General features: G+C 37.2%; 1 protein-coding gene across 1 annotated transcript; it reads left to right on the top strand.

Annotated features, from left to right (window-relative positions):
* Window positions 1-6,642: 6,642 nt before the first annotated feature.
* On the top strand, window positions 6,643-16,817 carry LOC132031361 (probable folate-biopterin transporter 4). The gene is made up of 7 exons (XM_059421292.1): window positions 6,643-6,814; window positions 8,946-9,073; window positions 13,198-13,419; window positions 14,263-14,718; window positions 15,307-15,504; window positions 15,597-15,734; window positions 16,401-16,817. Exons 1-7 carry the CDS (start codon window positions 6,734-6,736, stop codon window positions 16,660-16,662), a joined length of 1,485 nt encoding a protein of 494 aa, XP_059277275.1. The 5' UTR covers window positions 6,643-6,733; the 3' UTR covers window positions 16,663-16,817.
* Window positions 16,818-21,139: the final 4,322 nt, after the last annotated feature.

Raw genomic sequence — 21,139 nt, forward strand, 5'->3', positions numbered from 1 at the left:
AATCCATAGCATTGCATTCATCCTACATACATTATTGCATTGCATTATATCTTGGTTCCTCGTTGGATTGTTGTATACTACCGTGATGTACCGATTCGATTGATTATTCTAAGACTTGGCACAATTGGGTTTAGATGCTATAACATAAAAGATGACTTGTTCCGTGGATATGGATTCATATTGACTTGTACTTGTTGGTTTATATGTTTTTTCTAAGCTTGTTGCCTTTATATACGTTATCTAGTCTTAGTCGGCCTATGATACCTACGAGCCTAGTGTTGTGCTCATCCATTTTTGCTACACTCCTTCGGGAGTGTAGAGTTATTTGTGTGATGTTCGGAGTCTCACGACCGTTTCGAGGCATTCGTCAAAGACGTTTGGGTGAGCTATTGCAACCCGTAGTCTCTCCTTAGATTTCTCGTTGTTCTCTATCCTTAAACAGGTCGTATCCATTTGAGTCCGTTATCTATTCAAATTGTAAACTTCTTAGAAGCTCTTTGTATGAGTCTAGACCAGTATTTTGGGAATTTCTTATAATAAAAGTATTTATTCCGCATGTTGTATCAAATTAAGGTAGTTATCTCAAGGGTTCGCCACCGGGTGAGGGTTAGTGTGGGTGCCGACGATCCATGATTTGGGTCGTGACAAAACCGGACCGGTTCCGGTTTGGAGTTTAAAACCGGTAAACCGGAACCGGTTGCCGGTTCCTTAACCGGTTCCATAACCGGTTCCGGTTGGAACCGGTTGACACCTTTAGCTGTAGGAATTATTGCACGGCGACCTGAAATAGGATTAGGAACTTGTTTCCTTTGAATTCTATCAGTGGCTTATTAGCTTCATTTATATCTGTGTCCTTTTTGTTGTTGTTAATTTCAGTAAATTTTTATTTGATTATTTACTTAACCTACTATTGACGCACTTATGTTACAGAATATCGACATAATTCTTCACTTAGATGGGATTAATCTCAAAAACAAAATTGTTAGGTTTCTTAGAAAGCTTGAATAAGATGAGGAAGTAGAGTAAAAAGGGCCACAATGATTTTTTCAGTGAGATTTTATGTTTTTCAGGCGGGTTCCGGATGGGTTGGTAAGTGAGAAAACCGGGTGTGTGGATTTATCTAATTGGATCAAAGTTTAAAATTGGACCAGTAATAAAATGACGTGTGAAATTTAAATAATTTTTTTTTAATTCAGTGTTGATCATTAATCAAAGGGCATAAGTGAGCCAAAAAGATGAATTAAGGATTATTTTTTTGCAAAATAGGTGAATGAAGGACATTTTTAGACCTTTTTCAATAGTCCATGGGCTTTTTGGCCCATTTCCGTATTGTAAAATATGCCAATGGGTTAAGCAGAAAACTTGAAGAATAAACAAACCATCTAGTCATTGTTTTGGGCAATTTGCAGGATTGCCTTCGTTGGGGGTGGTCTTTAATTTTTGCCCTTTGCTAAAAGCTCCTTGGTTCCGGGTTCGAACCCCCATTCAATCAAAAATTTAAAAAAAAAAAATTGCAAGGCATAAGTTGAGATTCGCAGGGCATAAGTTGGAGCATAAGTTGGGTTTCAAACTCTGTCTTAAGGCAAACTTCTGCCTTGCTGGCCTAACCTAGGCAAAAGTTAGGCCTTAAGGCCTAATTTTGGAGAAAAGTTTGCCTTAAGGCAAACTTCTGCCTTGCTAATCACAACATCTGCCCTGTGAATCCCAACTTATACCTTGTGAATTATTATTTTTTACTGAGTCTGGGTTCGAACCCAGGACCTCTGGGTTTTAAGCGAAGGGCAAATATTAAAGACCACCAATTTGAGGGGCAAAAATTAAAGACCACCCCAAAAGAAGGGTAATTCGCGCAAAAAAAAAATGCATTGTTTTGTGCTGATTGCCCTTCAAAGGCACTGGTCTTTAATTTTTGCCCCTCAAATTGCTGGTCTTCAATTTTTGTCATTCGCCTAATATCATGAGGTTTGGGATTCGAACCCTGGCTCAGTAAAAAAAAAAAAAACCGCAAGGCAGAGTTTTGTAGCAAAAGTTAGTCCTTAAGGCTGAGTTTTGCAAAATTTCAACTGAGTAAAAAAAAAGAAAAATTTGTCTTAATGCAAACCTCTGCCTTAAGGTAGAGTTTTGCCTTATGCCTGAAGGCACTGCCTTAAGGGCAAGTTTGCCTTATGCCTGAAGGCAAAACTCTGCCTTAAGGTAAAGTTTGAAACTCTGCCTGAAGGAGAGTTTTACAGGAAAAATGTGATATTTTTTTTTTTTTTAACTTTTGACTGAGCGGGAATTCGAACCCGGAACCAAGGGGTTTTTAGCGAAGGATAAAAATTAAAGCCCACCCCCGAATAAGGGTAATCGTGCAAATTGGTATTCGCAATATTAGACTTGACTAAATTCGACTTCACACTCGGAAGTCCCATATGGAGGGGTAAGCGCAAGGCGATTTCCATACCCAGAGCTCGAACCCGAAACCTCTACTTAAGGATGAAGGAGTAACTTACCGCTCCACCACAACCCTTATTGTTGGGCCAAATAGCTATCTAACGTTCCTATCTCTTTCTCATTTTTATCTTCTCAGTTTCAGTTTTGATCCACGTAATAGGTTAGAGAAATGAGAAAATAACCATAAAATTATGGTAAAAAATTGGTTCATCGATAATATATCGTTAAATTACCGAGATTTTATCTTTTGCGAGAAAATACAGGGTTACTAATTTAGTTTATGGATGACAAGAGGACGAATTAGGTCATATTTAATTATGATTTCGTTATTAATTTATAATCCAGGCCAGACTATAGTTGGAGTTACGGGTATGACAGTACCCAATAGCATGGTCTATAACTCGTATTTGTATTTTAAAATGCACTTAATATACTTAAATAATGTGTTCAAAATTCAGTTAGCAAATGAATTGCATGTAGTTGAGAACCATTAACTTAAAATCTTGAGCCCACATCTATTTATGATTTGATTAAATGACGTGAGGGGAAACTCGAAACACAAAAAATAAATTAATTAATGAGTTGCTTAAAATTGTTATTTTACTAATTCACTAATGTTGTGTTAATTAAAACAACGATACATGGAACCAGACAGAAGAAATTGTCAAATGGCAAATGTTCGTGCATGCAAAAGTAGTTTAATTATTATAACGGAAAAAGGCCAAAGATGTTTCTAACTTATTGAGTTTGGCTAAAAATATCCTTGTTTTACCTATTAGACCAAGAATGCACTCAACGTTATTTTCTGACTTAAAGATGCTCCTAAAACTAGCGGTGGACTAGTTGACTAGATAGGGCTTTATAAAAGCCACGTGACAGTGTATGATTGGTCCATGTATTAATCCAATATGAATTAAATTATTCATATGTATTGTCCAATCTATCCATGTAATAAAACCTGAATTCCTGATTATTCTCACCACTCTTTCTTCTTCCACATATATTCCTCATCAATTAAAATAAATTTTGTGTCCCAAGAGACATTTTGCTGGGTGATTTGGAGCACTCCGAGAGTCATCGCGATTTTGGATATTATAGGTGTATAAAGGTTGAAGAGGTTTAGGGTACTATTCGTAGGATGAGCAAGGGAAGAGCGACCAAGCCAGTGGAATTAGAAGAGCGCAGGCACGACAAGTATGGATTGGTTGACTGGGTTGTTTAACGTCATTTTTAGGACGACTAAAATACCTGAATGATAGAGGGAGAGTACAGTTATTCCATTGTACAAAAACAAGGGTGACATTCAGAATTGCAACAACTATAGGGGTATTAAGTTGCTAAGTCGCACTATGAAGGTGCGGGGGCCGGTGGTGGAGTGATGAGCAGTGTGTCTATTCCGAGAATCAATTCGAATAAAAGTCTGGATGCTCAACCACCTAAGCTATTCATCTTGTAAAGAGACTCGTGGAGCCGTTTAGGGAAGGGAGAAAGACTTACATATGTTGTTCAATGACCTAGAAAAGGCATACGAAAAAGTCCCAACAAGATTTTCTAGAGATGCTTGGAGCTAAAGGTGTACATATGGCGTACGCTAAGGCGATTAAGGACATGTACGAGGGATCCAAGACCCGGATAAGGACAGTTAGATGGGACTTAAAGCACTTCCAGTCGTGATGGAGTTGCACCAGAGATCGAATCTTAGCCAGTTTCTTTTTGCATTGGTGATGGATGAATTAACGTGGCATACCCAAGGTGAGGTTCCATGGTGTACGCTATTTGTTGATGACATAGTTTATATTTACGAGACTCGAGATGCTATTTGTTGATGACATACTTTTGATTTACGAGACTCGAGATGGAGTTAACGCTGTCTGGAAGTCTGGAGATAAATGCTAGAGTCGAAAGGGTTCAAGTTGAGCAGGATCAAAACTGAATACTTGGAGTGCAAGTTCAATGACATAACACATGAGGCTGGTGTGGAAGTGAGACTGATAATCAGGTCATCCCCAAAAGAGGAAGTTTCAAGTATCTTGGGTTTATTATCCAAGGAAATTGGGATATTAACGATAATGTCACACATCGTATTGGTGCAGGGTGGATAAAATGGAGGCTCGCATTAGGTGTCTTATGTGATAGGAACGTGCCTCCAAAACTTAAAGGTAAGTTCTACAGAGTACTAATTAGACCGACTATGTTGTGTGAAGAGGAGTTTTGGCCAGTCAAAAACTCTCACGCTTACAAGATGAAAGTTGCGAAAATGAGAATGTTGAGATGGATGTGTGGGCATACTAGGAGAGATCGAATTAAAAATAAAGATACTTGGGACAAGGTGAGAGTGACCTCGGTGAAGAACAAGATGGAGAAAGCGAGGTTGAGATGATTCAAGCATGTGAAGAAGAGATACACGGATGCCCTAGTGCGGAGGTGTGAGAGGTTGACTATGGATGATTTCGGGAGAGGTAGAAGTAGGTCGAAGAAGTATTGGGGAAAAGTGATTTGACAGGACATGACGCTTCTTCAGCTTACCGAGGACATGACCTTAGATAGGTGGTTATGGAGGACATGAATTAGGTAGAAGGATAGGAGGTAGTTGAACGTTGTTTCTTAATTTATTGTTCGCTTAGTTTCCAATATCAAAAGTAGTAGTAGTATTCTTGTTCTTCGATTATGTTACTATCAGTGTTTCTTGTACTACGGTTATTGTATTCTTTTAGTATTATTTACTGTCACTTTTGTAGGATGCTTTGTCATGCTTCCCTTATTATTTGTTATGTTTTTTTATTTCCCATGCTTTCCGAAATACTTTGATATGCTTTCTTTGAGCCGATGGTATATTGAAAACAACCTCTCTACCTATCAAGATAGGGGCAATGTGTGTGTAGACTCTACCCTCTCCAAATCCCAATTGTGGGTTTATACTCGGTATGTTATTGTTGTTGTTGTTGTAAATAAGTAATATTAAATAAAAATAAAAGTTAAAAGTTAAAAAAACTAAAAGTTGAAAGGGAGATAGGAAAAGGTAAAGAAAGACACATAAGGGACTCCGCCTTTGTCCCATTCCACAGACAGATCTCTAGCTGCAGAGAAATTGAAGTAGACAGCTCTCATTTGGTTCGACCTCAATTTGATTTATTATGTCTTGGGGTTGAAAGACGTGAATCATGAATCGTGCACAAAAAATCCCTAAACTTTGATAGGTTGAAGAAATATCTATATATTCACAAGTTTTAATCTGTCTCTTTCCTTTATTTTTCTTAGTTCATGACTTAATTAGCCGTTATAAAAGCCACATAGATGACTTTTTTCACCACTCACACAATTCTAAGGAGGTGGTTACACATTTTGCTACCTATCAAGACACGGGAATTTTAGCACCTGAAAGTTATTGTTCAAGGGTAATGTAAATTAGACACAGTTTAAGTATGACCTAATAAACATGTGACAGTCTAGAGGGGGTTTAGCACATGAAAGTTATTCTTAGGGGTAATGTAAACTAGACACAATCTAAATATGAAACTAATAAAAACATACTCCCTCCGGTCCAAAGTAAGTGTCCACTTAGCCTTTAGCACAGTCCTAAAAAACATAAGTATTTTGACTAGAATATCCTTAATTAAGATTTGCATATTACTATTAGTTTGGCACACTGACATATGATCATTTAGCATTTAATAAGGATAAATCTGGTAACATAAAGTTAATTCTTCCTTAATAATGTAAGTGAACACTTATTTTGAACCTAAATAAAAAGGCTAAATGGACATTTATTATGAATCGGAGGGAGTAATAGTTTAGGAGGTTTTGGTCCATATCCAAGGACTCGTTTGGTACGAGAGATTAGGGATTAATAATTCAAGATTAAATTTGAATTGAGTTTATCTCACATTTGGTTGCGATAAAATCACAGTAAATTAGTTATTCCAAAATTATAATGTTATTTTATTCCTGTAAATAGCTAATCCCATCATAACTTTTTCCCAACCAAAGGACCCCTAAGTTTAAATGTAAATGAGGTCAATTGTACGGGCTGGTCCACTGTGGACTTAACGACGGCAAAGACGTAAAAAAGAGTGAGAAAAATGGTAAGAGTAATGAATACGTCAATGCAACAACTATGGAAAGAGTTTTAATAGATTTGAATAAACAAAAGAGGGTCCAGTTTTGAAACGTTAGAGAGGATCTATGTAATCCGGACATCCCCTTTTCCCCAGTCTTCTTTGAGATTTAAAGGAAAGACTGGAGAAAAAAAACATAGTCATATTAATTCATCGATTTCCAAGAGGCATTTGTAATTCCAAAAATGATGGGATGGTTTAAGCAGTTACGCACTGCTTTTGGGGCTTCCTTTATATGGCTTGTATGCTTGATTTACTTCACCCAGGTTCTTTCTCCACCTCCCTCTCCTTTTTTAAATTAATGCTGATGGTGTTGGGTGTTCAAATTGTTCTAAGTCAACGTTAGTTAGGTGTTTTGGGAATTTGTTATTCCATCAGATTCCGTACTTGAGTGGCGAAACGAAATGGGCTAAATGAATATTGAGGATTCATATAGCCGAACCAACTAGTTTGAAATTGATGTGTAGTTGTTGTAGTATTAGGGTTCCATGCTTATCTCAACATCTAGATTAGAGAGGATGACATCATTTTTTCAGAAGAATTTGTATGTTCTGGCGGTTAGAGCCTAAAAAAGAGTTGCATACATTGTAAATTTTCTCTAGTTAAGGTAAATATAGTTGGATAGTGATTGTTGAATCATAAGATCACAGTTTTGTTGATCCAAGCAGTGCTATGCAGAGGCCTTTGGGTCAAGAGCAACTCGGAGTTTTTTTTTTTGAGAATGAAAAGTACATTACTCTAGTCCCATGTTGGAAGTTCTGACTTTAGTGGATTTAGTAGAAGATTTTGAAGGGGAGCATTGGAGAAAAGGTAAAGTTGTCTCCGTGTGACTTATAGGTCACGGGTTCGAGCCGTGGAAGCATTCACTAATGCTTGCATTAGGTTAGGCTGTCTACATCACACGCCTTGGGTGCGGCCCGTCCTCAAACCCTGCGCAAATGCGGGATGCTTTCTGCACTAGGCTGCCTTTTTTAGTAGAAGATTTACAGGATTGAAATTGGGAAATTTTGACAAAGCTATTTAAGTTTGCTGAAAGGTATTCAACCTTGCTGAAAGCTATTTAAGCTTGCTGGCCAAGCGCGTCTAATCTTTCATTCTCCAAAAATGGGGAATTGTAGTTTAGTTGTACCTGAAAAACTAGAAATCGTGTTGTTTGTTCAGCAAATGTTTAAAGCTTTATATGTTACCATTATCAAAAAAAAAAAATGTTTAAACCTTTATGCCTTTTCTTCCGTAAATAGGTAGCCTAGTGGTGGAGTGGGAGAGGAAGAACTCCTCAGTGTGCTTTTAGTTGACTTCAATAAATTGAAAAATGGCATTTAACCTGTGGCAGTTGAACACAAAGAGAAACTCCTCATTAGATGTTTGATAAAATATGGTACAACACCAGATGTGGGATAAATTTTTGCAGATGCTAACACCATTAGCTAGAAAACCAATATATTAAAATCTTGGGCTGGATAAGCTGCTTTCCATAAGCAAATTATTTCACCTTGTTGCCTCTTTTTTATTTGCTCGAGTGAAGTCTTACAGCAGAGTTTGGACAAAGTTATGCATAGTGAACCAACAAGATTTTTCTCTTATCTTGCAAATATAATTTTTGCTGTAATAGCAGTTATCTTGACTATTTACCTCAACATGATATCTTAGGGATCACTTGATTGGCTACATTAGATAAATAATCTCTACATAAATTTCCGCATCAAATAATATGTTTAGTTGGCTATATAAGGAAAAAAAAACTATTTGATAAGTAATGCTGTGTTTGGTTGGCCACATAAGTTATGCATTGCTTGGTTGGTAGTATTAAGCTTAATACGGCATAGCTTATGCAGGAATCTTTTTTTATGCGGCATAATATGGAAATAAGAATATGTATATTAGCCATACATGGATAAAACTATTTAAAGTTAAAAATGCTCTTAAGTAGGTCATCCCTCCATAACATCTTCTGTATTATTTTTCACTGCATGGCAATACCTACATTATCATTCACTACATAAACATTCTTGGCATTAATACTTGAACCAAATGAACCCTTAAGGTTTTTTGGACTTCTCTTCTATGATATTGAACTATCATACTCTGATAGAGTATTTTGGAAGCCTTTCTTATGTTGAGAGAGAGAGAGAGAGAGAGAGAGAGAGAGAGAGAGAGAGTATGGTGTTGCTCTGCTGCTCCTTCAATTAATCAGCATTTGCATAGGTGCAGGAAAAAAGAACCCAAAAAAAAACAGTGAGTGGTCATGTAATCTCTTGGTTCCCCATACGCTTTTGTTGTCCATTTGAGCATCTCTTAAATGCATTCTGTAGGTGTTTGTTGGATGACTATTATTTTCTCATTTCTTTTTGAAATCTCTCGGGTACAATTAACATCATTCTCAATTTTTGTGAGCAGGGTTTCAGATCTTTCGTCTGGACAGCAGTTTCATATCAGTTGAAAGACAACTTGAAGTTATCACCATCAGCCTCCCAGTTTGTCACTTCAATAGCATTCTTTCCATGGAGCATAAAACCTTTATATGGGTATTTATCTATCTTGAATACTCAACCTCTTGTGACCTTCTGTAATGCACACTTGTGAATGATCAGAAAATGTTGTCCTAGCAATATGTTGAGTCTTGTTTAGTATTGTCTGAGAAAATATCTTCGAAACAATTTTTTTTGAATAGGTAGCATATTTGTATATTAATAATAAACTACAGAAAGGGTGTGTAGTCCCCCATATTTACAACTTACAAGTAAGGAGGAAAAAAAAAAAAAAAAGGAATTCCTAATCTTAGTCTTCTCATAAGGATTCTAGTACATCAAAAATCTTCCATAAGTTTATAATTACACCAAAAAAGAAAAGGCCCAGGCATTTCATTTTCAGTCCCTGAATGTTGATGTTTTTATCTTCAAGCAGCTTTGGTTTCTTTCTTCCCAAACTATCCACCAAATGCAAGCCGGGACAATCCTCCATCTCTCTTTCTGACTAGGAGAACTAACATCATTGTTCTAGCAATTTAGAACCTCAGATAGATACTCTTCCTGGCATAGTCCATCTGATACCCGTCAAGTTAATGAAGATCTTCCAAAGCTGGTTTGTCCAGCTACAATGTAAAAAGAGATGATTGGTTGTCTCTTCCTCCTTTCCACATAGATAGCCCCTTGAGCATAATTGGTAACCTCTCCTGATAAGGTTATCCTGGGTGAGTACAGCTTCTTTAGCCCAACCATGTAAAACAAGCAACTTTTTTGGGATCTGAACTCTCCATATCATCTTCCAAGGCCAACCCCTAATCTGATTATTGGAGGACATCAACAACAACAACAACAACATACCTAGTGAATCCCACAACGTGGGGTCTGGGGAGGGTAGAGTGTACGCAGACCTTACCCCTACCTTAGGTAGGGAGGCTGTTTCCTAAGACCCCTACCAAGAAAAAGCATAGGAAAGGTCGATACGGCAAACAAATCAAAGCAATTATGGAAATGTAAAAACAATGAAAGTAAATAAGCCATTATAAACTAACGGATACCTGCGTAAATCAAGAGACGAAACTATGCAGCAATACAACTACTGTAAGAAAGGATAAACGCGACTACCTACTAGCCTTCTACCCTACATTACGAGTCCTCCATACCCTCCTAATGTCATGTCCTCGGTGCTGGAAAACGCGCCATGTCCCGTCTAATCATCTCTCCCCAATACTTCTTCCGACTACCTCTCCTCTTCTAAAACCGTCGCTAGGCGCCCTCTCACACCTCCGCACCGGGGCATTTGCGTATCTCTCCGCATCACATGCCCAAACCATCTCGCCCTCGCTTCCGCATCTTGTCTTCCACCGAGGCTACTCCAACCTTTATCTCGATGACTTCATTCCTAATCCTATCGCTCGTGGTGTGCCCACACACATCCATCGTGCATTCTCATTTCCGCCCACTTTCATCTTCCGAATACGAGATTTCTTGGTCAACACTCGCCCCATACAATAACATAGTTGGTTTAACCACCACTTTGTAACTTGCCTTTAAGTTTTGGTGGCACCTTCTTGTCACACAACACTCCGCAGGCAAGCCTCCATTTCATCCACTGCACCCTAATACGGTGTGTGATGTCATCATCAATCTCCCCATTTCCTTGTATAATACCCGAAGATACTTGGAAAACTATTTTCTTGTCGACTCCGGTGCCAAGCTTCACTTCCACGTCACCTCATGCACTATATCACCGAACTTGCACTCCAAGTACTTGCCTTGGTCCTACTCAACTTGAACCCTTTAGACTCCGAGTTTGTCTCCAAACCTCCGCTTAGCGTTAACTCCGCCGGGAGACTCACTTCATCGGGACTATGTCATCCGCAAATAAATATACACCACGGCATTCCTCACCTTGAATTTGCCTACAATCCATCCATCACCAATGAAAATAAAAATGGGCTAAAGAGCCGATCCTCGGCGCAACCCCATCACCACCGGAAAGTGCTCCGAGTCTCCTCCCATAGTCCCACCCCCGGTCTTGGCCCCATCATACATGTCCTTGATCGCCCTAATGTATGCCACAGGTACACCTCTAGCCTCCAAGCATCTCCATAGAACCTCTCTCGGCACTTTGTCGTATGCCTTTTCTAGGTCGATGAATACCATGTGCAAGTCCCTCTTCCTCTCCCTATACTGCTCCACCAGTCTCCGTACAAAATAGCTTCTGTAGTTGAGCGCCCCGGCATGAATCCGAACTGGTTCTCTGAGATAGACATGCCTGTGCCTGTAGGCTAATTTCACTGAAAATTAGTTCTGCCTGTTACGTTGCCAAATCATGCAATCTGTTCTCGCTAAGGTCTCAACCCAAACGAACTTTCAGACAACATTTGGATGAGTTCAATCTGATTCAGTAGATCGTCGTGCTTGAATTGAGTGAATATTAGATATCTGGCGTTAGTTTTTGAGCTTTAGAAACATAGACTTTTACCTATAGGTCGATGAGCCAGGATAAAATATGTAAAAGTAAACAAATCCATGGTTATCTTTTATTTTGTATCTTATGCTGAACTACAATTTCCATAACGTTAAAGACTGTAAACAGAATTGACAAAATAATACTCCCTCCGTTTCAATTTGTTTGTCTTACTTTCCTTTTTAGTCCGTTTAAAAAAAGAATGCCTCTTTTCCTTTTTGGCAACTCTTTAATTCCAGCTTTCCACATGGCATGTTTAAGACCACAAGATTAAAGGGCATTTTGGTACATTCTACATATCTTTAGTTTAAGACCACTAGATTGTCTTCTTTACTTTCTTAAACTCCGTGCCAAGTCAAAACCAAGCAAACAAATTGAAAGGGGGGGGAGTAAGCAATAAGATAAATGAAATAGACATGTTCCCCCCAAAAAAGGAAATAGACAATGCAGTTCCTTATTGTCTTAACTGCCCCTACGCAGTCCCTTTACTCCTCTGCTCCCTCTTTCTTTACTTATACTTCTACCAAAGAAGGGTCCATAACCTCTATTAAGCAGTTTATGTACCCGCATTTATTCCCCCCATTTCCCCTGACCCTGCCCCTGCTACGACATTTGCACATTTAGATGCTACTACCGCATTATCAAGAGGATTGGCTGCCAAAGGTATTTATCCAGCAGTAGATCCTTTAGATTCAACGTCAACCATGCTTCAACCTCGGATTGTTGGTGAGAACATTACGAAACCGCTCCAAAGAGTTAAGCAAACTTTACAACGTTACAAAGAACTTCAGGACATTATAGCAATTTTTACATCATACTCAAATCAAAGAGTTGGACCTCCTTTGGGCAGTAAGTGCCTCTCCCCAGTACATATTGTGCATGACGACATAGTTCAAGGACTACATTCTCTCACTCCATATATATGTACCTATGATGATTTCGTTTTCTTTTCATGTATGATGTAATTATACCAAATCTGAGGAATTGGGGGGATTTGATTGTTCTGTCTCCTCCTTATTTTTTATTAATATTTCCTGATATATATGAACATGAGTTTCATAGTTGGTGTGAACCATGGATCAGCTTGTAAATGTTGAGCTACCACTCACAAAAAAAAAAAAAAAAAAAAAAAAAGGAACCCCAGGGTTGAGCTAAATATCAGATTCTGTTGTGAATTTAATGATCCTACAGATTTGGTCAATTAATCTAAATCATTTAAGTTTCAGGTTATATATTAAAAGAAAAAAGTTGTTAAGATGTTTGGGTTTATTGCAGCTGTAATTAGCAGTACTGGAAACAACAAAAGGAGCTGCAGATCAGTTTGAAATGAATATTAAGAACAATGTTCCTTCCTAGGTGGCAGTTAGATATGTTGTAGAGTTTACCTTGTAAAGAGAAAAGATGTGAGGAAAACTTTCAACAGTTACTTGGAGCTATAATAAACATCATTAGATCAATTTTTACCATATGATAGCATCTTATTGTGGAAGACCTAAGAATATCACTTAAAGCCAGAAGAATTTTCTTAAATCATGGAACTTTTCATTAAACAATATATTTATGTTAAGATGGTCCATAACTGCTGGTGTGCTGTTCATGACTTATACTCTGCTAAGCTCGTTTTTGTTGTTTTCTCATGAAATGTTGTTGGAAAAACAGTTCGTGTCTTGCTTTTCTGCTCCATCAAGACCCATATTCAATATGCTCTTTGCAGGATATTATCAGATTGCTTCCCAATTAGAGGAAAGAAAAGAGTCCCTTACCTTACACTTGCAACTTTGCTCTCGCTGTTGCCATGGCTCATTTTAGGGTCAAGTGCTTTCCTGAGAAATACGAGAATAGAACTCATGATTCTTTTGACAGTTCAGAACCTGGGCTCTGCAATGGCTGATGTCGTAATTGACGCAATGATCGCTGAGGCGGTAAGATTTGAGAGGTATGTTCTTCTACATGGGACTTTGCCTGCCATTCCCAGTCTGAGTAATTTTATGTAGCTGCAGAAACATCTAGTTTAAAATGTATCTAGACTAAACATAAGCCTTCAACTATACAACAAAATTAAGGGTGTGTTTAATACGAAGGAAAAATGTTTTCCACGTAAATTATTTTCTTGGAAAATTTTTACCTGGAAAATTAGTGGGTTTCTTACTTATTTTCTAGTGTTTGGTTAGTAAGCAGAAAATATTGCCCCAAAATCATTTCATATAGTCTAGGCATACACTATGAGAGTGGGGGTGGATGGTAGGAGTGTGGGGGTGGGGGTGGAGGTGGGTGTGTTGGAAGGTGGGGAGGAGTCAGTTAATGTATAATGCCGTTTGTGGAACTTATTTTCCCTACTTCCATTTGGAAAGCCATTTTTCCTCATTTTTAAGGAACTTGTTTTCTTAGTGAAAATGTTTTCCATAAATTTTGACCGACCAAACATGAGAAAATTGGAAAACATTTTCTGGGAAATGTATTCCTCCATACCAAACACACCCTAAATTTCAAATTAGTTCAGATCAAATAGCAGGTTGTAGCATGGGTAGACTTGTCTATTCAGTATATGGCTAAATGTAGTTATATAAAAAGGCTTTGCTTTCATTTGAAGTTTTTGATGATAGAATGCCTGGGTTTGTGTGGATTTGAATTGCTAATTATCACTTAATTGTGAGTCTCATTTAACATGCAAATTCAACAGGTCTAGACTCATGTGCAACTTGCACCAAAAAGATTTATATTAATTTAATTGTGTGTGAAAGGCATGATATTGTTATAATTTAGCTTTACTTGTCAACAGGGCATCATTTGCTGGTGATCTTCAGTCAGTATCATGGCTGTCTATGGCATTCGGAGGAATCTGTGGTAGTTTGCTAGGAGGATATGCATTAACCAATTTACAGATAGATAGGATTTTCCTCCTTTTCTCTATCCTACCTGCTTTGCAACTCTTGTCGTGTGGTTTGGTTGAGGAGGGTTCTGTACAAGGCAAAGGATTCCCTGAAGTTTTTGCATCTAATGGTTCGGATATGACGAGTGGAAGTATTGATGAAGAAGAGAAGTTCTTTGGTGAAAAATCGAAAATTAGTACTATAAGGAGAAAGAAGAGCCAGAAAAATACAAAGAAACAACCAACTGCTGTAAATAAACTTCAGGCTCCTGACAAAAACGGATCATCATTGTCTCATTGGTATCAATCACTGAAAATGGCCACTTACACATTATTTAGGGCTTTCCGCCAGCCAGCCATTTTGAGGTAACTTAAATTCCTTTTTATGCTGATGCTTTTAATTAATAATCACAAATCAATTTATTGTCATTTTGGAGCTTCTGCTAGAATGCTACTAGCTTTAGTGTATCTTTATGACATGGTGGGGCCTAGGTCTTGGAAGTCTCCCTCTATCTTCTCTTTAACCTTTGGTGATGCCATTTCTTTTTATTTTTATACCATATTTGAAGGGGTAATAGACCCGTGACGAGACTGCTTTTGTTAGCATAAAAGTGGACTCGCATCACCTTAAATTGAAAATAATGGACTGCAACTCCAAGAAAACTTTCATCAGTTTTGGCCTTGTATTACAATTTCTTAAGAAAGATCCAAGTGGCAGCGTTATTTCCAACAGATTAAATCACAGCCAAGTTGTTCCTTTTTTGGTGCTTCTATTCGATGAGTTTCATGCTTTGATGTTTTAGCACGTCATTCTGGACCTCATGGGAGGTTGTGAATTGTTCAATAGTCTCCCATCTTGTTAACCTTTTTTATATTTCTTTTTTGCATTTTTTAATTAACTGATGACTGATGTTACGGTGGTTATTCTCTTGCAAATTTTTCCTTGGAGTCCAGACCAATGGCATGGTTCTTTTTGGCTCACGTGACAGTTCCAAATCTCTCGACGGTTATGTTCTATTATCAGACAGAGTTCTTAAAACTGGAGGCATCTTTCCTTGGAACAGCACGTGTTCTTGGATGGTTGAGTCTCATGATCGGGACCTTGACTTACAATCGCTATTTAAAAAAGATGAGGTTGCGACATATTCTCATGTAAGTAGATCTTTGACTTGCGCATGTGATGTGATGAAAGCATATTGAGTTCGATTACCAAATACTTATTTTCCTATTTATAATTCATGCAGGTTCACTCAAGTTGGCATTGCCCTTCTGACTGTTCTAGATATGGTTTTGGTTTCTCGAGCTAATGTTTTATTAGGCATCTCAGACAAGGTTACAGTGCTATTTGGTTCCGCTCTTTCTGATGGCATCAATCAATTCAAGTAGGTCCCACATTTCTCTTATTTAAGGTCTTCTTAGAAGTAGTTATAGAACATCTGGAGCAGCTAACATCTATTCTGCTAAGTATGAGCGTTAATAGCACTTTTGGTCCCTCAGTTATTGGTAAATTTTAGTTTTGATCCTTGTGATATCTGACTAAGCATTCAATTGAAATGTCCACTTTTGATCCCTTTCCTTATGAATATTCACAAAATTTACCATGATTATTAGTCGTTCTACAACTTAATTACTCACGTGTTATGTCATACTTGTATTGTTACTGCATATTTGACGGTAATATGGTTCTAAAAAGTAGTTCAAATACAACATACTTCTTACATAAAAGGACTAAAAACAGACATTTCAATTAGTTGAAGCTTAAATTGCTTCGTTAGATATCAAAAGGAACAAAATTAGAATATACCCACAATTTAGGGGCAAAAATGCTATTATCCCCAAGTATAAAATATGGTTATTAACAACAACAACAACATATATCGTATATTCTTACAAGTGAGGTCTGGGGAGGGTGAGGTGCATGTAGACCTTAGCCTACCTATGTGGGGTAGAGAGGCTGTTTCCGATAGACCCTTGGCTCAAGATAAAACATTGTTATTTATTGTTCCATATTTGTTACAAGTATTTGAAGTATTTTTCTTCTGTTGCAGGTTCATGCCCTTTCTTATCTTATCGGGACAGCTTTGTCCTCCGGGCGTTGAAGGGACTTTATTTGCATTATTCATGTCAATAAACAACTTAGGTAATACAGTGGGATCCTTTGTAGGAGCAGGGTTGGCTTCAGTTCTAAACATCTCTTCAGGGTCTTTTGACAATCTATTTTTAGGCATTGGTATTCAGGTTCTCTGCACTTTCATCCCAGTAGCTTTCCTCTTTTTGATTCCAAAAGAAGCTACAGGGATATCAGCATAGTTCATAAAGTATACATGCAGGTTACAGATTAGACAACAAAAGGAAGATTTTTATTTTTATTTTTTATGATAGACGGATATTCGTTTTGGATTTAGACGAGCTTAAATAGAGCAACATGGTCGGTAACAATTCATAGTTGATTTTAACTTGCTTGAGATTGAGGTGTAGTTGCATGAATACTTGTTTTTGATCCTCTCTGTACAAAGGAAATCGACAAACCGCATCAAATCGATAACTCGAGTCAAACCGAGAAAAAACCCGGACTAGTGGTTTGGTTTGACTTGATTTAATTGAAAAACAAAAACTCGACCATCATTGGTTTGGTTTGGTTTAACTAAAAAAGTCAAATTGAACAAAATCAACCCGACAATACATATATATAATTTTTAAAAATATTTTATACATAAAAATATTTATTTGTAATGCGATATATAGATATTTCTTAAAATTTTTCATATTTTTTGTCTTTTGACATATTATTTCAAGTTTGGATTTAGAATTTTGAATGGTCGAATAAGTTTATAGCCCAAAGAATGTTAGCAATTCAAATAAAGTTCAAACAAAAACCAAATCAATAGTAATGCTAACAAAAGAAATTCAATTTTATAATTGAGAATGACAATAATGTTGGATATCTATTATTTACTTTTGACTGGTTTAAACAACGGAAGTTCATAACTTTATTTTATTTTGGTCATGTAATTAATACTTATTAGCCGTACTTATTTTAGCATGACTTAGGATTTTTAAATTATGATCATTTTCATTATGGCTTAATTAGCAATATCCATTTTATGCGATTTCATTATCTTTTGTTGAAAATTTTATTATAATGTCATCACTTATTTCACATTTTGTGTTATTTTCTCAAGAAACACCTTAATTATATAGTTGTATTTTACTATGACTAAAGAAATATTTGAAGTAAAAGTTATATATTTTATATGAAGACTTTTCCGGAAAAAAATGAAAAATCCGAGAAAATCAAAAAACCCGAAAAAACTCGAGATTGAAAAACCCGACTTATGTTGGTTTGGTTTGGTTTATAGATTTTAAAATCAGACACAATTGATTTAGTTTGGTATTTAAAAAACCCGAACCAAATCGGTGCATGTCCACCCTGCTGCTCATTAATGTATGTAACAGCAAACATCAATCGTAGGGTTAGGGATAAAACATAAACGTCGAAAACCATTTTGGGCATCCAGAAGTTTTATCTGAGCATTATTCTGACACTTGGATTTACCAGTCAAACTTTCAGGTGAGGGATTTATTCCGTGTCAAACTGTCAAACTACTGATGTCAAATACTTTCTAGTTGGAAAAGGGTATTTGCTGTCAAAATTGAATGGAGGGATCAAGAAGTACAAAATTAACGGAGTAAAATCTTTAATCTTAGCAGCATCAGAAATTGTTTAGCAATGACAAAAAAGGTCTTGAAATGAAGGAAAACCAATGAAAAAGGCATATAAGACAAAAAGCAATAGGTTAATTTAGCGTATTATATATGGGGCAATTTACGAGAATGGCCTCGAAGATGGACGGTCTTGCAATTTTACCCTCGCTTGTCCCATAGATAAAATTTATACTTGAGTTAAAATTTTGCAAATTATAACTTCGTACCTTACCGAAGGTCGTAAATCGAACCTTCAGAGATAGAATCAGACAAAATAGTGTAATCAATCGATATTTTTCTTGAAAATGTGACGGCTATGATCGGAATAATGGTCGACTCTCACCGATTTGAATGGGAGTTGGAGATGGCTGGAAAAGTCCACCGGAATAGTGGCTGTCGGAAAGAGCTGCTAGAATAGTCACTAGAATAGATGACTTGAGTCTCTACAATGGACGTAAAGGCTCTGATACCATGTGAACGGTAACTGTATTTCATTTCATGCTTAGAATGACATATTACACCTAGAATACATACAAAGCTAGATACAAAAGGTCAAGAGTGTATCCTTGAGATCATGCCTTCTACCTACAATTTTTGATTATATATCTGACATACAATCTAATAGTTGAAGTACCCTCTGACGATATATTTACATTGTCTTCACCACCATCAGCTTGCGCCGGGAGTATTGAGAGACATACAATTGAATCCGACTCTAGCTAGAGTTCCACAGACAAGTGCTAGGCACAATAATATAATTAGTCTCCTTATGTAATTGTGTCTCTACACTAGCTTGTATCTATAAATATAGGGTTGTTTGTGTTGGAAATCTTACGGAAAATACTTGCTCACGACCACTGTACGAAATTCTTGAAAGCTTGAGGCATGTCCGAAGACACTCTCCTTAAGGATATTTCACCCGGTATGGGTGTATCTCCCAGGATTCAACAAGCTCTTCTAGTACAAAACTAGGAGCTAGAATCTAACAAAGATTTAATAAAAGAAAACCTAGCGCACATAATATATGAGAGGAAGTATGTCTGGCTCTATATTTTTCTCTATCACGGAAGTGAAAAGCACAATTGGATTTATAGATGAGAAACCATATAATGAGAGGTTGAATCCACTAAATGCTTCAACGGACAAATGCCAATAAAGAGAAAGGATTAAATGGCAATAATGAGAGGAAGTAATAGTCTGTTAAAGAGTCAAAAGAAACGTTAGAGACAATGATAAAATTATCTCATTAATTCCCATTTAAGACTAAAGAAATTCAAAATTCATTTCTTCTAATGAAGAAATTAAATGGCTATTTAATAGAAGGATCTGTCATCATGTTGTACCTTTTGAGATACCACTAATTTCTAACAGTTTGTACATTCCAATTGACAAGAAATAAATCAACATATCAATCATGAAACGTAGATAATCTGCACCGGCCGATAATATTTGTTCTAACAGAACCTAAACCTAAAGTTCCATTAATCCAGAAAATGCTGCAGACAACCAATTATTTTTCAATTCCATGGCATCATTTCTGCTAACTATCTGGACTAAAAGAAAGAAGTTTCACACAAGTTCAACGGAAACTTTTAGACCAATGGTCTAGAAGTTGATCTATCTAAAGAGTTTGTGACCAAACTTTAGACAGCAGTCTAAAGTTATCCGGGGAGTTTCACACAAGTTCAGCAAAAACTTTTGGACGAATGATCTAGAAATTGAACTACCTACAAAATTTCATCTAAAAATTATACTATGATCTAAAGTTGTTCGGAAGGTTTGACACAAGTTTATTGAGAACGTTTAGATCAATGGTCTAAAAATTGAACTATATATAAAAATATTTATGACCAAACTTTAGATCATAGTGTATAGTTGTCCGGAGGTTTAACACAACTTCATTGGTGTGAAAACCTGATCCCTCGTTATGTGATTTTTTATTTCGAATTGTATTTTGAACATGTTTATCATATTGTTTATGACTTGTTGGTATGATTTAGGTTGAGTTTCGAAAGGGTTCCGCCACATTCAACTCAATTTTGAAACTCAAAGATGCACAATATCTAGTGCAATCGCTATCCCAGACGAATGAGGTAGGGCTTGAGGCGTGTTTGGGATGGGATGTTGCGATCGCGGTCATTGACCATCTGGTAGACTTTCGCTAAGTTGACGTAGGTCACGGGGTGAAAGTTGAACGACTGACCTTGTGATAGCAAGACTTTGGTCGCGACCACGGGACTTCTGGGCTAGGGCTAGGGCCAGGTCCGCGATTGCGATACTAGTTAGGTTATAAAAGATCAATTCACAATTTCAGACTATTTTTGTACGAATACACATAAAAATCCAAAATTTGAAAAGTCGGACCGAATCAAATTAATTCGATTCTTAGGTTGGTCTTGCATATTGTTTTTCTCAGAGCAAACAGTTCTGTTGTATTAGGAACCTTTACTGATCCATCTGAGGATAAAAAAGCTCTCTTTTCTCTCCTACGTTTCCATGCAACCCTAATTTAACAAACCCTACTTTATGTGTATGGCCCATGACCGCCGCCGAATCGGCGGCTGGTCAGCCTCCACTAACAACCAACACTATACACTACCCACCCCTCACTCACCCGCAATCTCACGATATTCAGCCAACTCTCCCGTCCACTTCCTCATCTCCAAACTATGCTCAAACACTTGTGCATGGAACAATTCCCACGTCCAACCCCATTTGTGATCCAATACCAATGAAGGAGGTAATATATGTTGATGGTATTCCTGTGGTGCGTTGGACAACATCTGAAGTGTCTAGAATGGAGCAGATTGAAAACCTCCAACATGCCATTATTGGTAAGTTTTCATATGGATAGCCGAAGTTAAAAGAATTAAGAACTATTATTCCTCAGCAGTGTGGTGTGAAGGGAAAGTGTGATATTGGTTTCTTGACAGATAGACATTTATTGATAAGATGTTCTCTAATGGAGGATTTCATTACTATATCTTCAAAGAGTGCTTTTTGGTTGAAATCCAAGGATGGTTTTACGTATCAAATGAGGCCCTTAAATTATGATTCTAATTTTAAGGTTGAGGAAGAAACG

The sequence above is a fragment of the Lycium ferocissimum genome, chromosome 9 (genome assembly GCF_029784015.1).
Source record: "Lycium ferocissimum isolate CSIRO_LF1 chromosome 9, AGI_CSIRO_Lferr_CH_V1, whole genome shotgun sequence".
NCBI classification, from domain to species: domain Eukaryota; kingdom Viridiplantae; phylum Streptophyta; class Magnoliopsida; order Solanales; family Solanaceae; genus Lycium; species Lycium ferocissimum.

What these genes read in the sequence shown, in the direction of transcription:
- LOC132031361 (XM_059421292.1), top strand. Translation starts at nt 6,734, where the DNA reads ATGATGGGATGGTTTAAGCAGTTACGCACTGCTTTTGGGGCTTCCTTT. An exon ending in CGCCAGCCAGCCATTTTGAG is followed by an intron (nt 14,719 to 15,306) that starts GTAACTTAAATT and finishes CTTGGAGTCCAG; the next exon opens with ACCAATGGCATGGTTCTTTT. An exon ending in AGGTTGCGACATATTCTCAT is followed by an intron (nt 15,505 to 15,596) that starts GTAAGTAGATCT and finishes TAATTCATGCAG; the next exon opens with GTTCACTCAAGTTGGCATTG.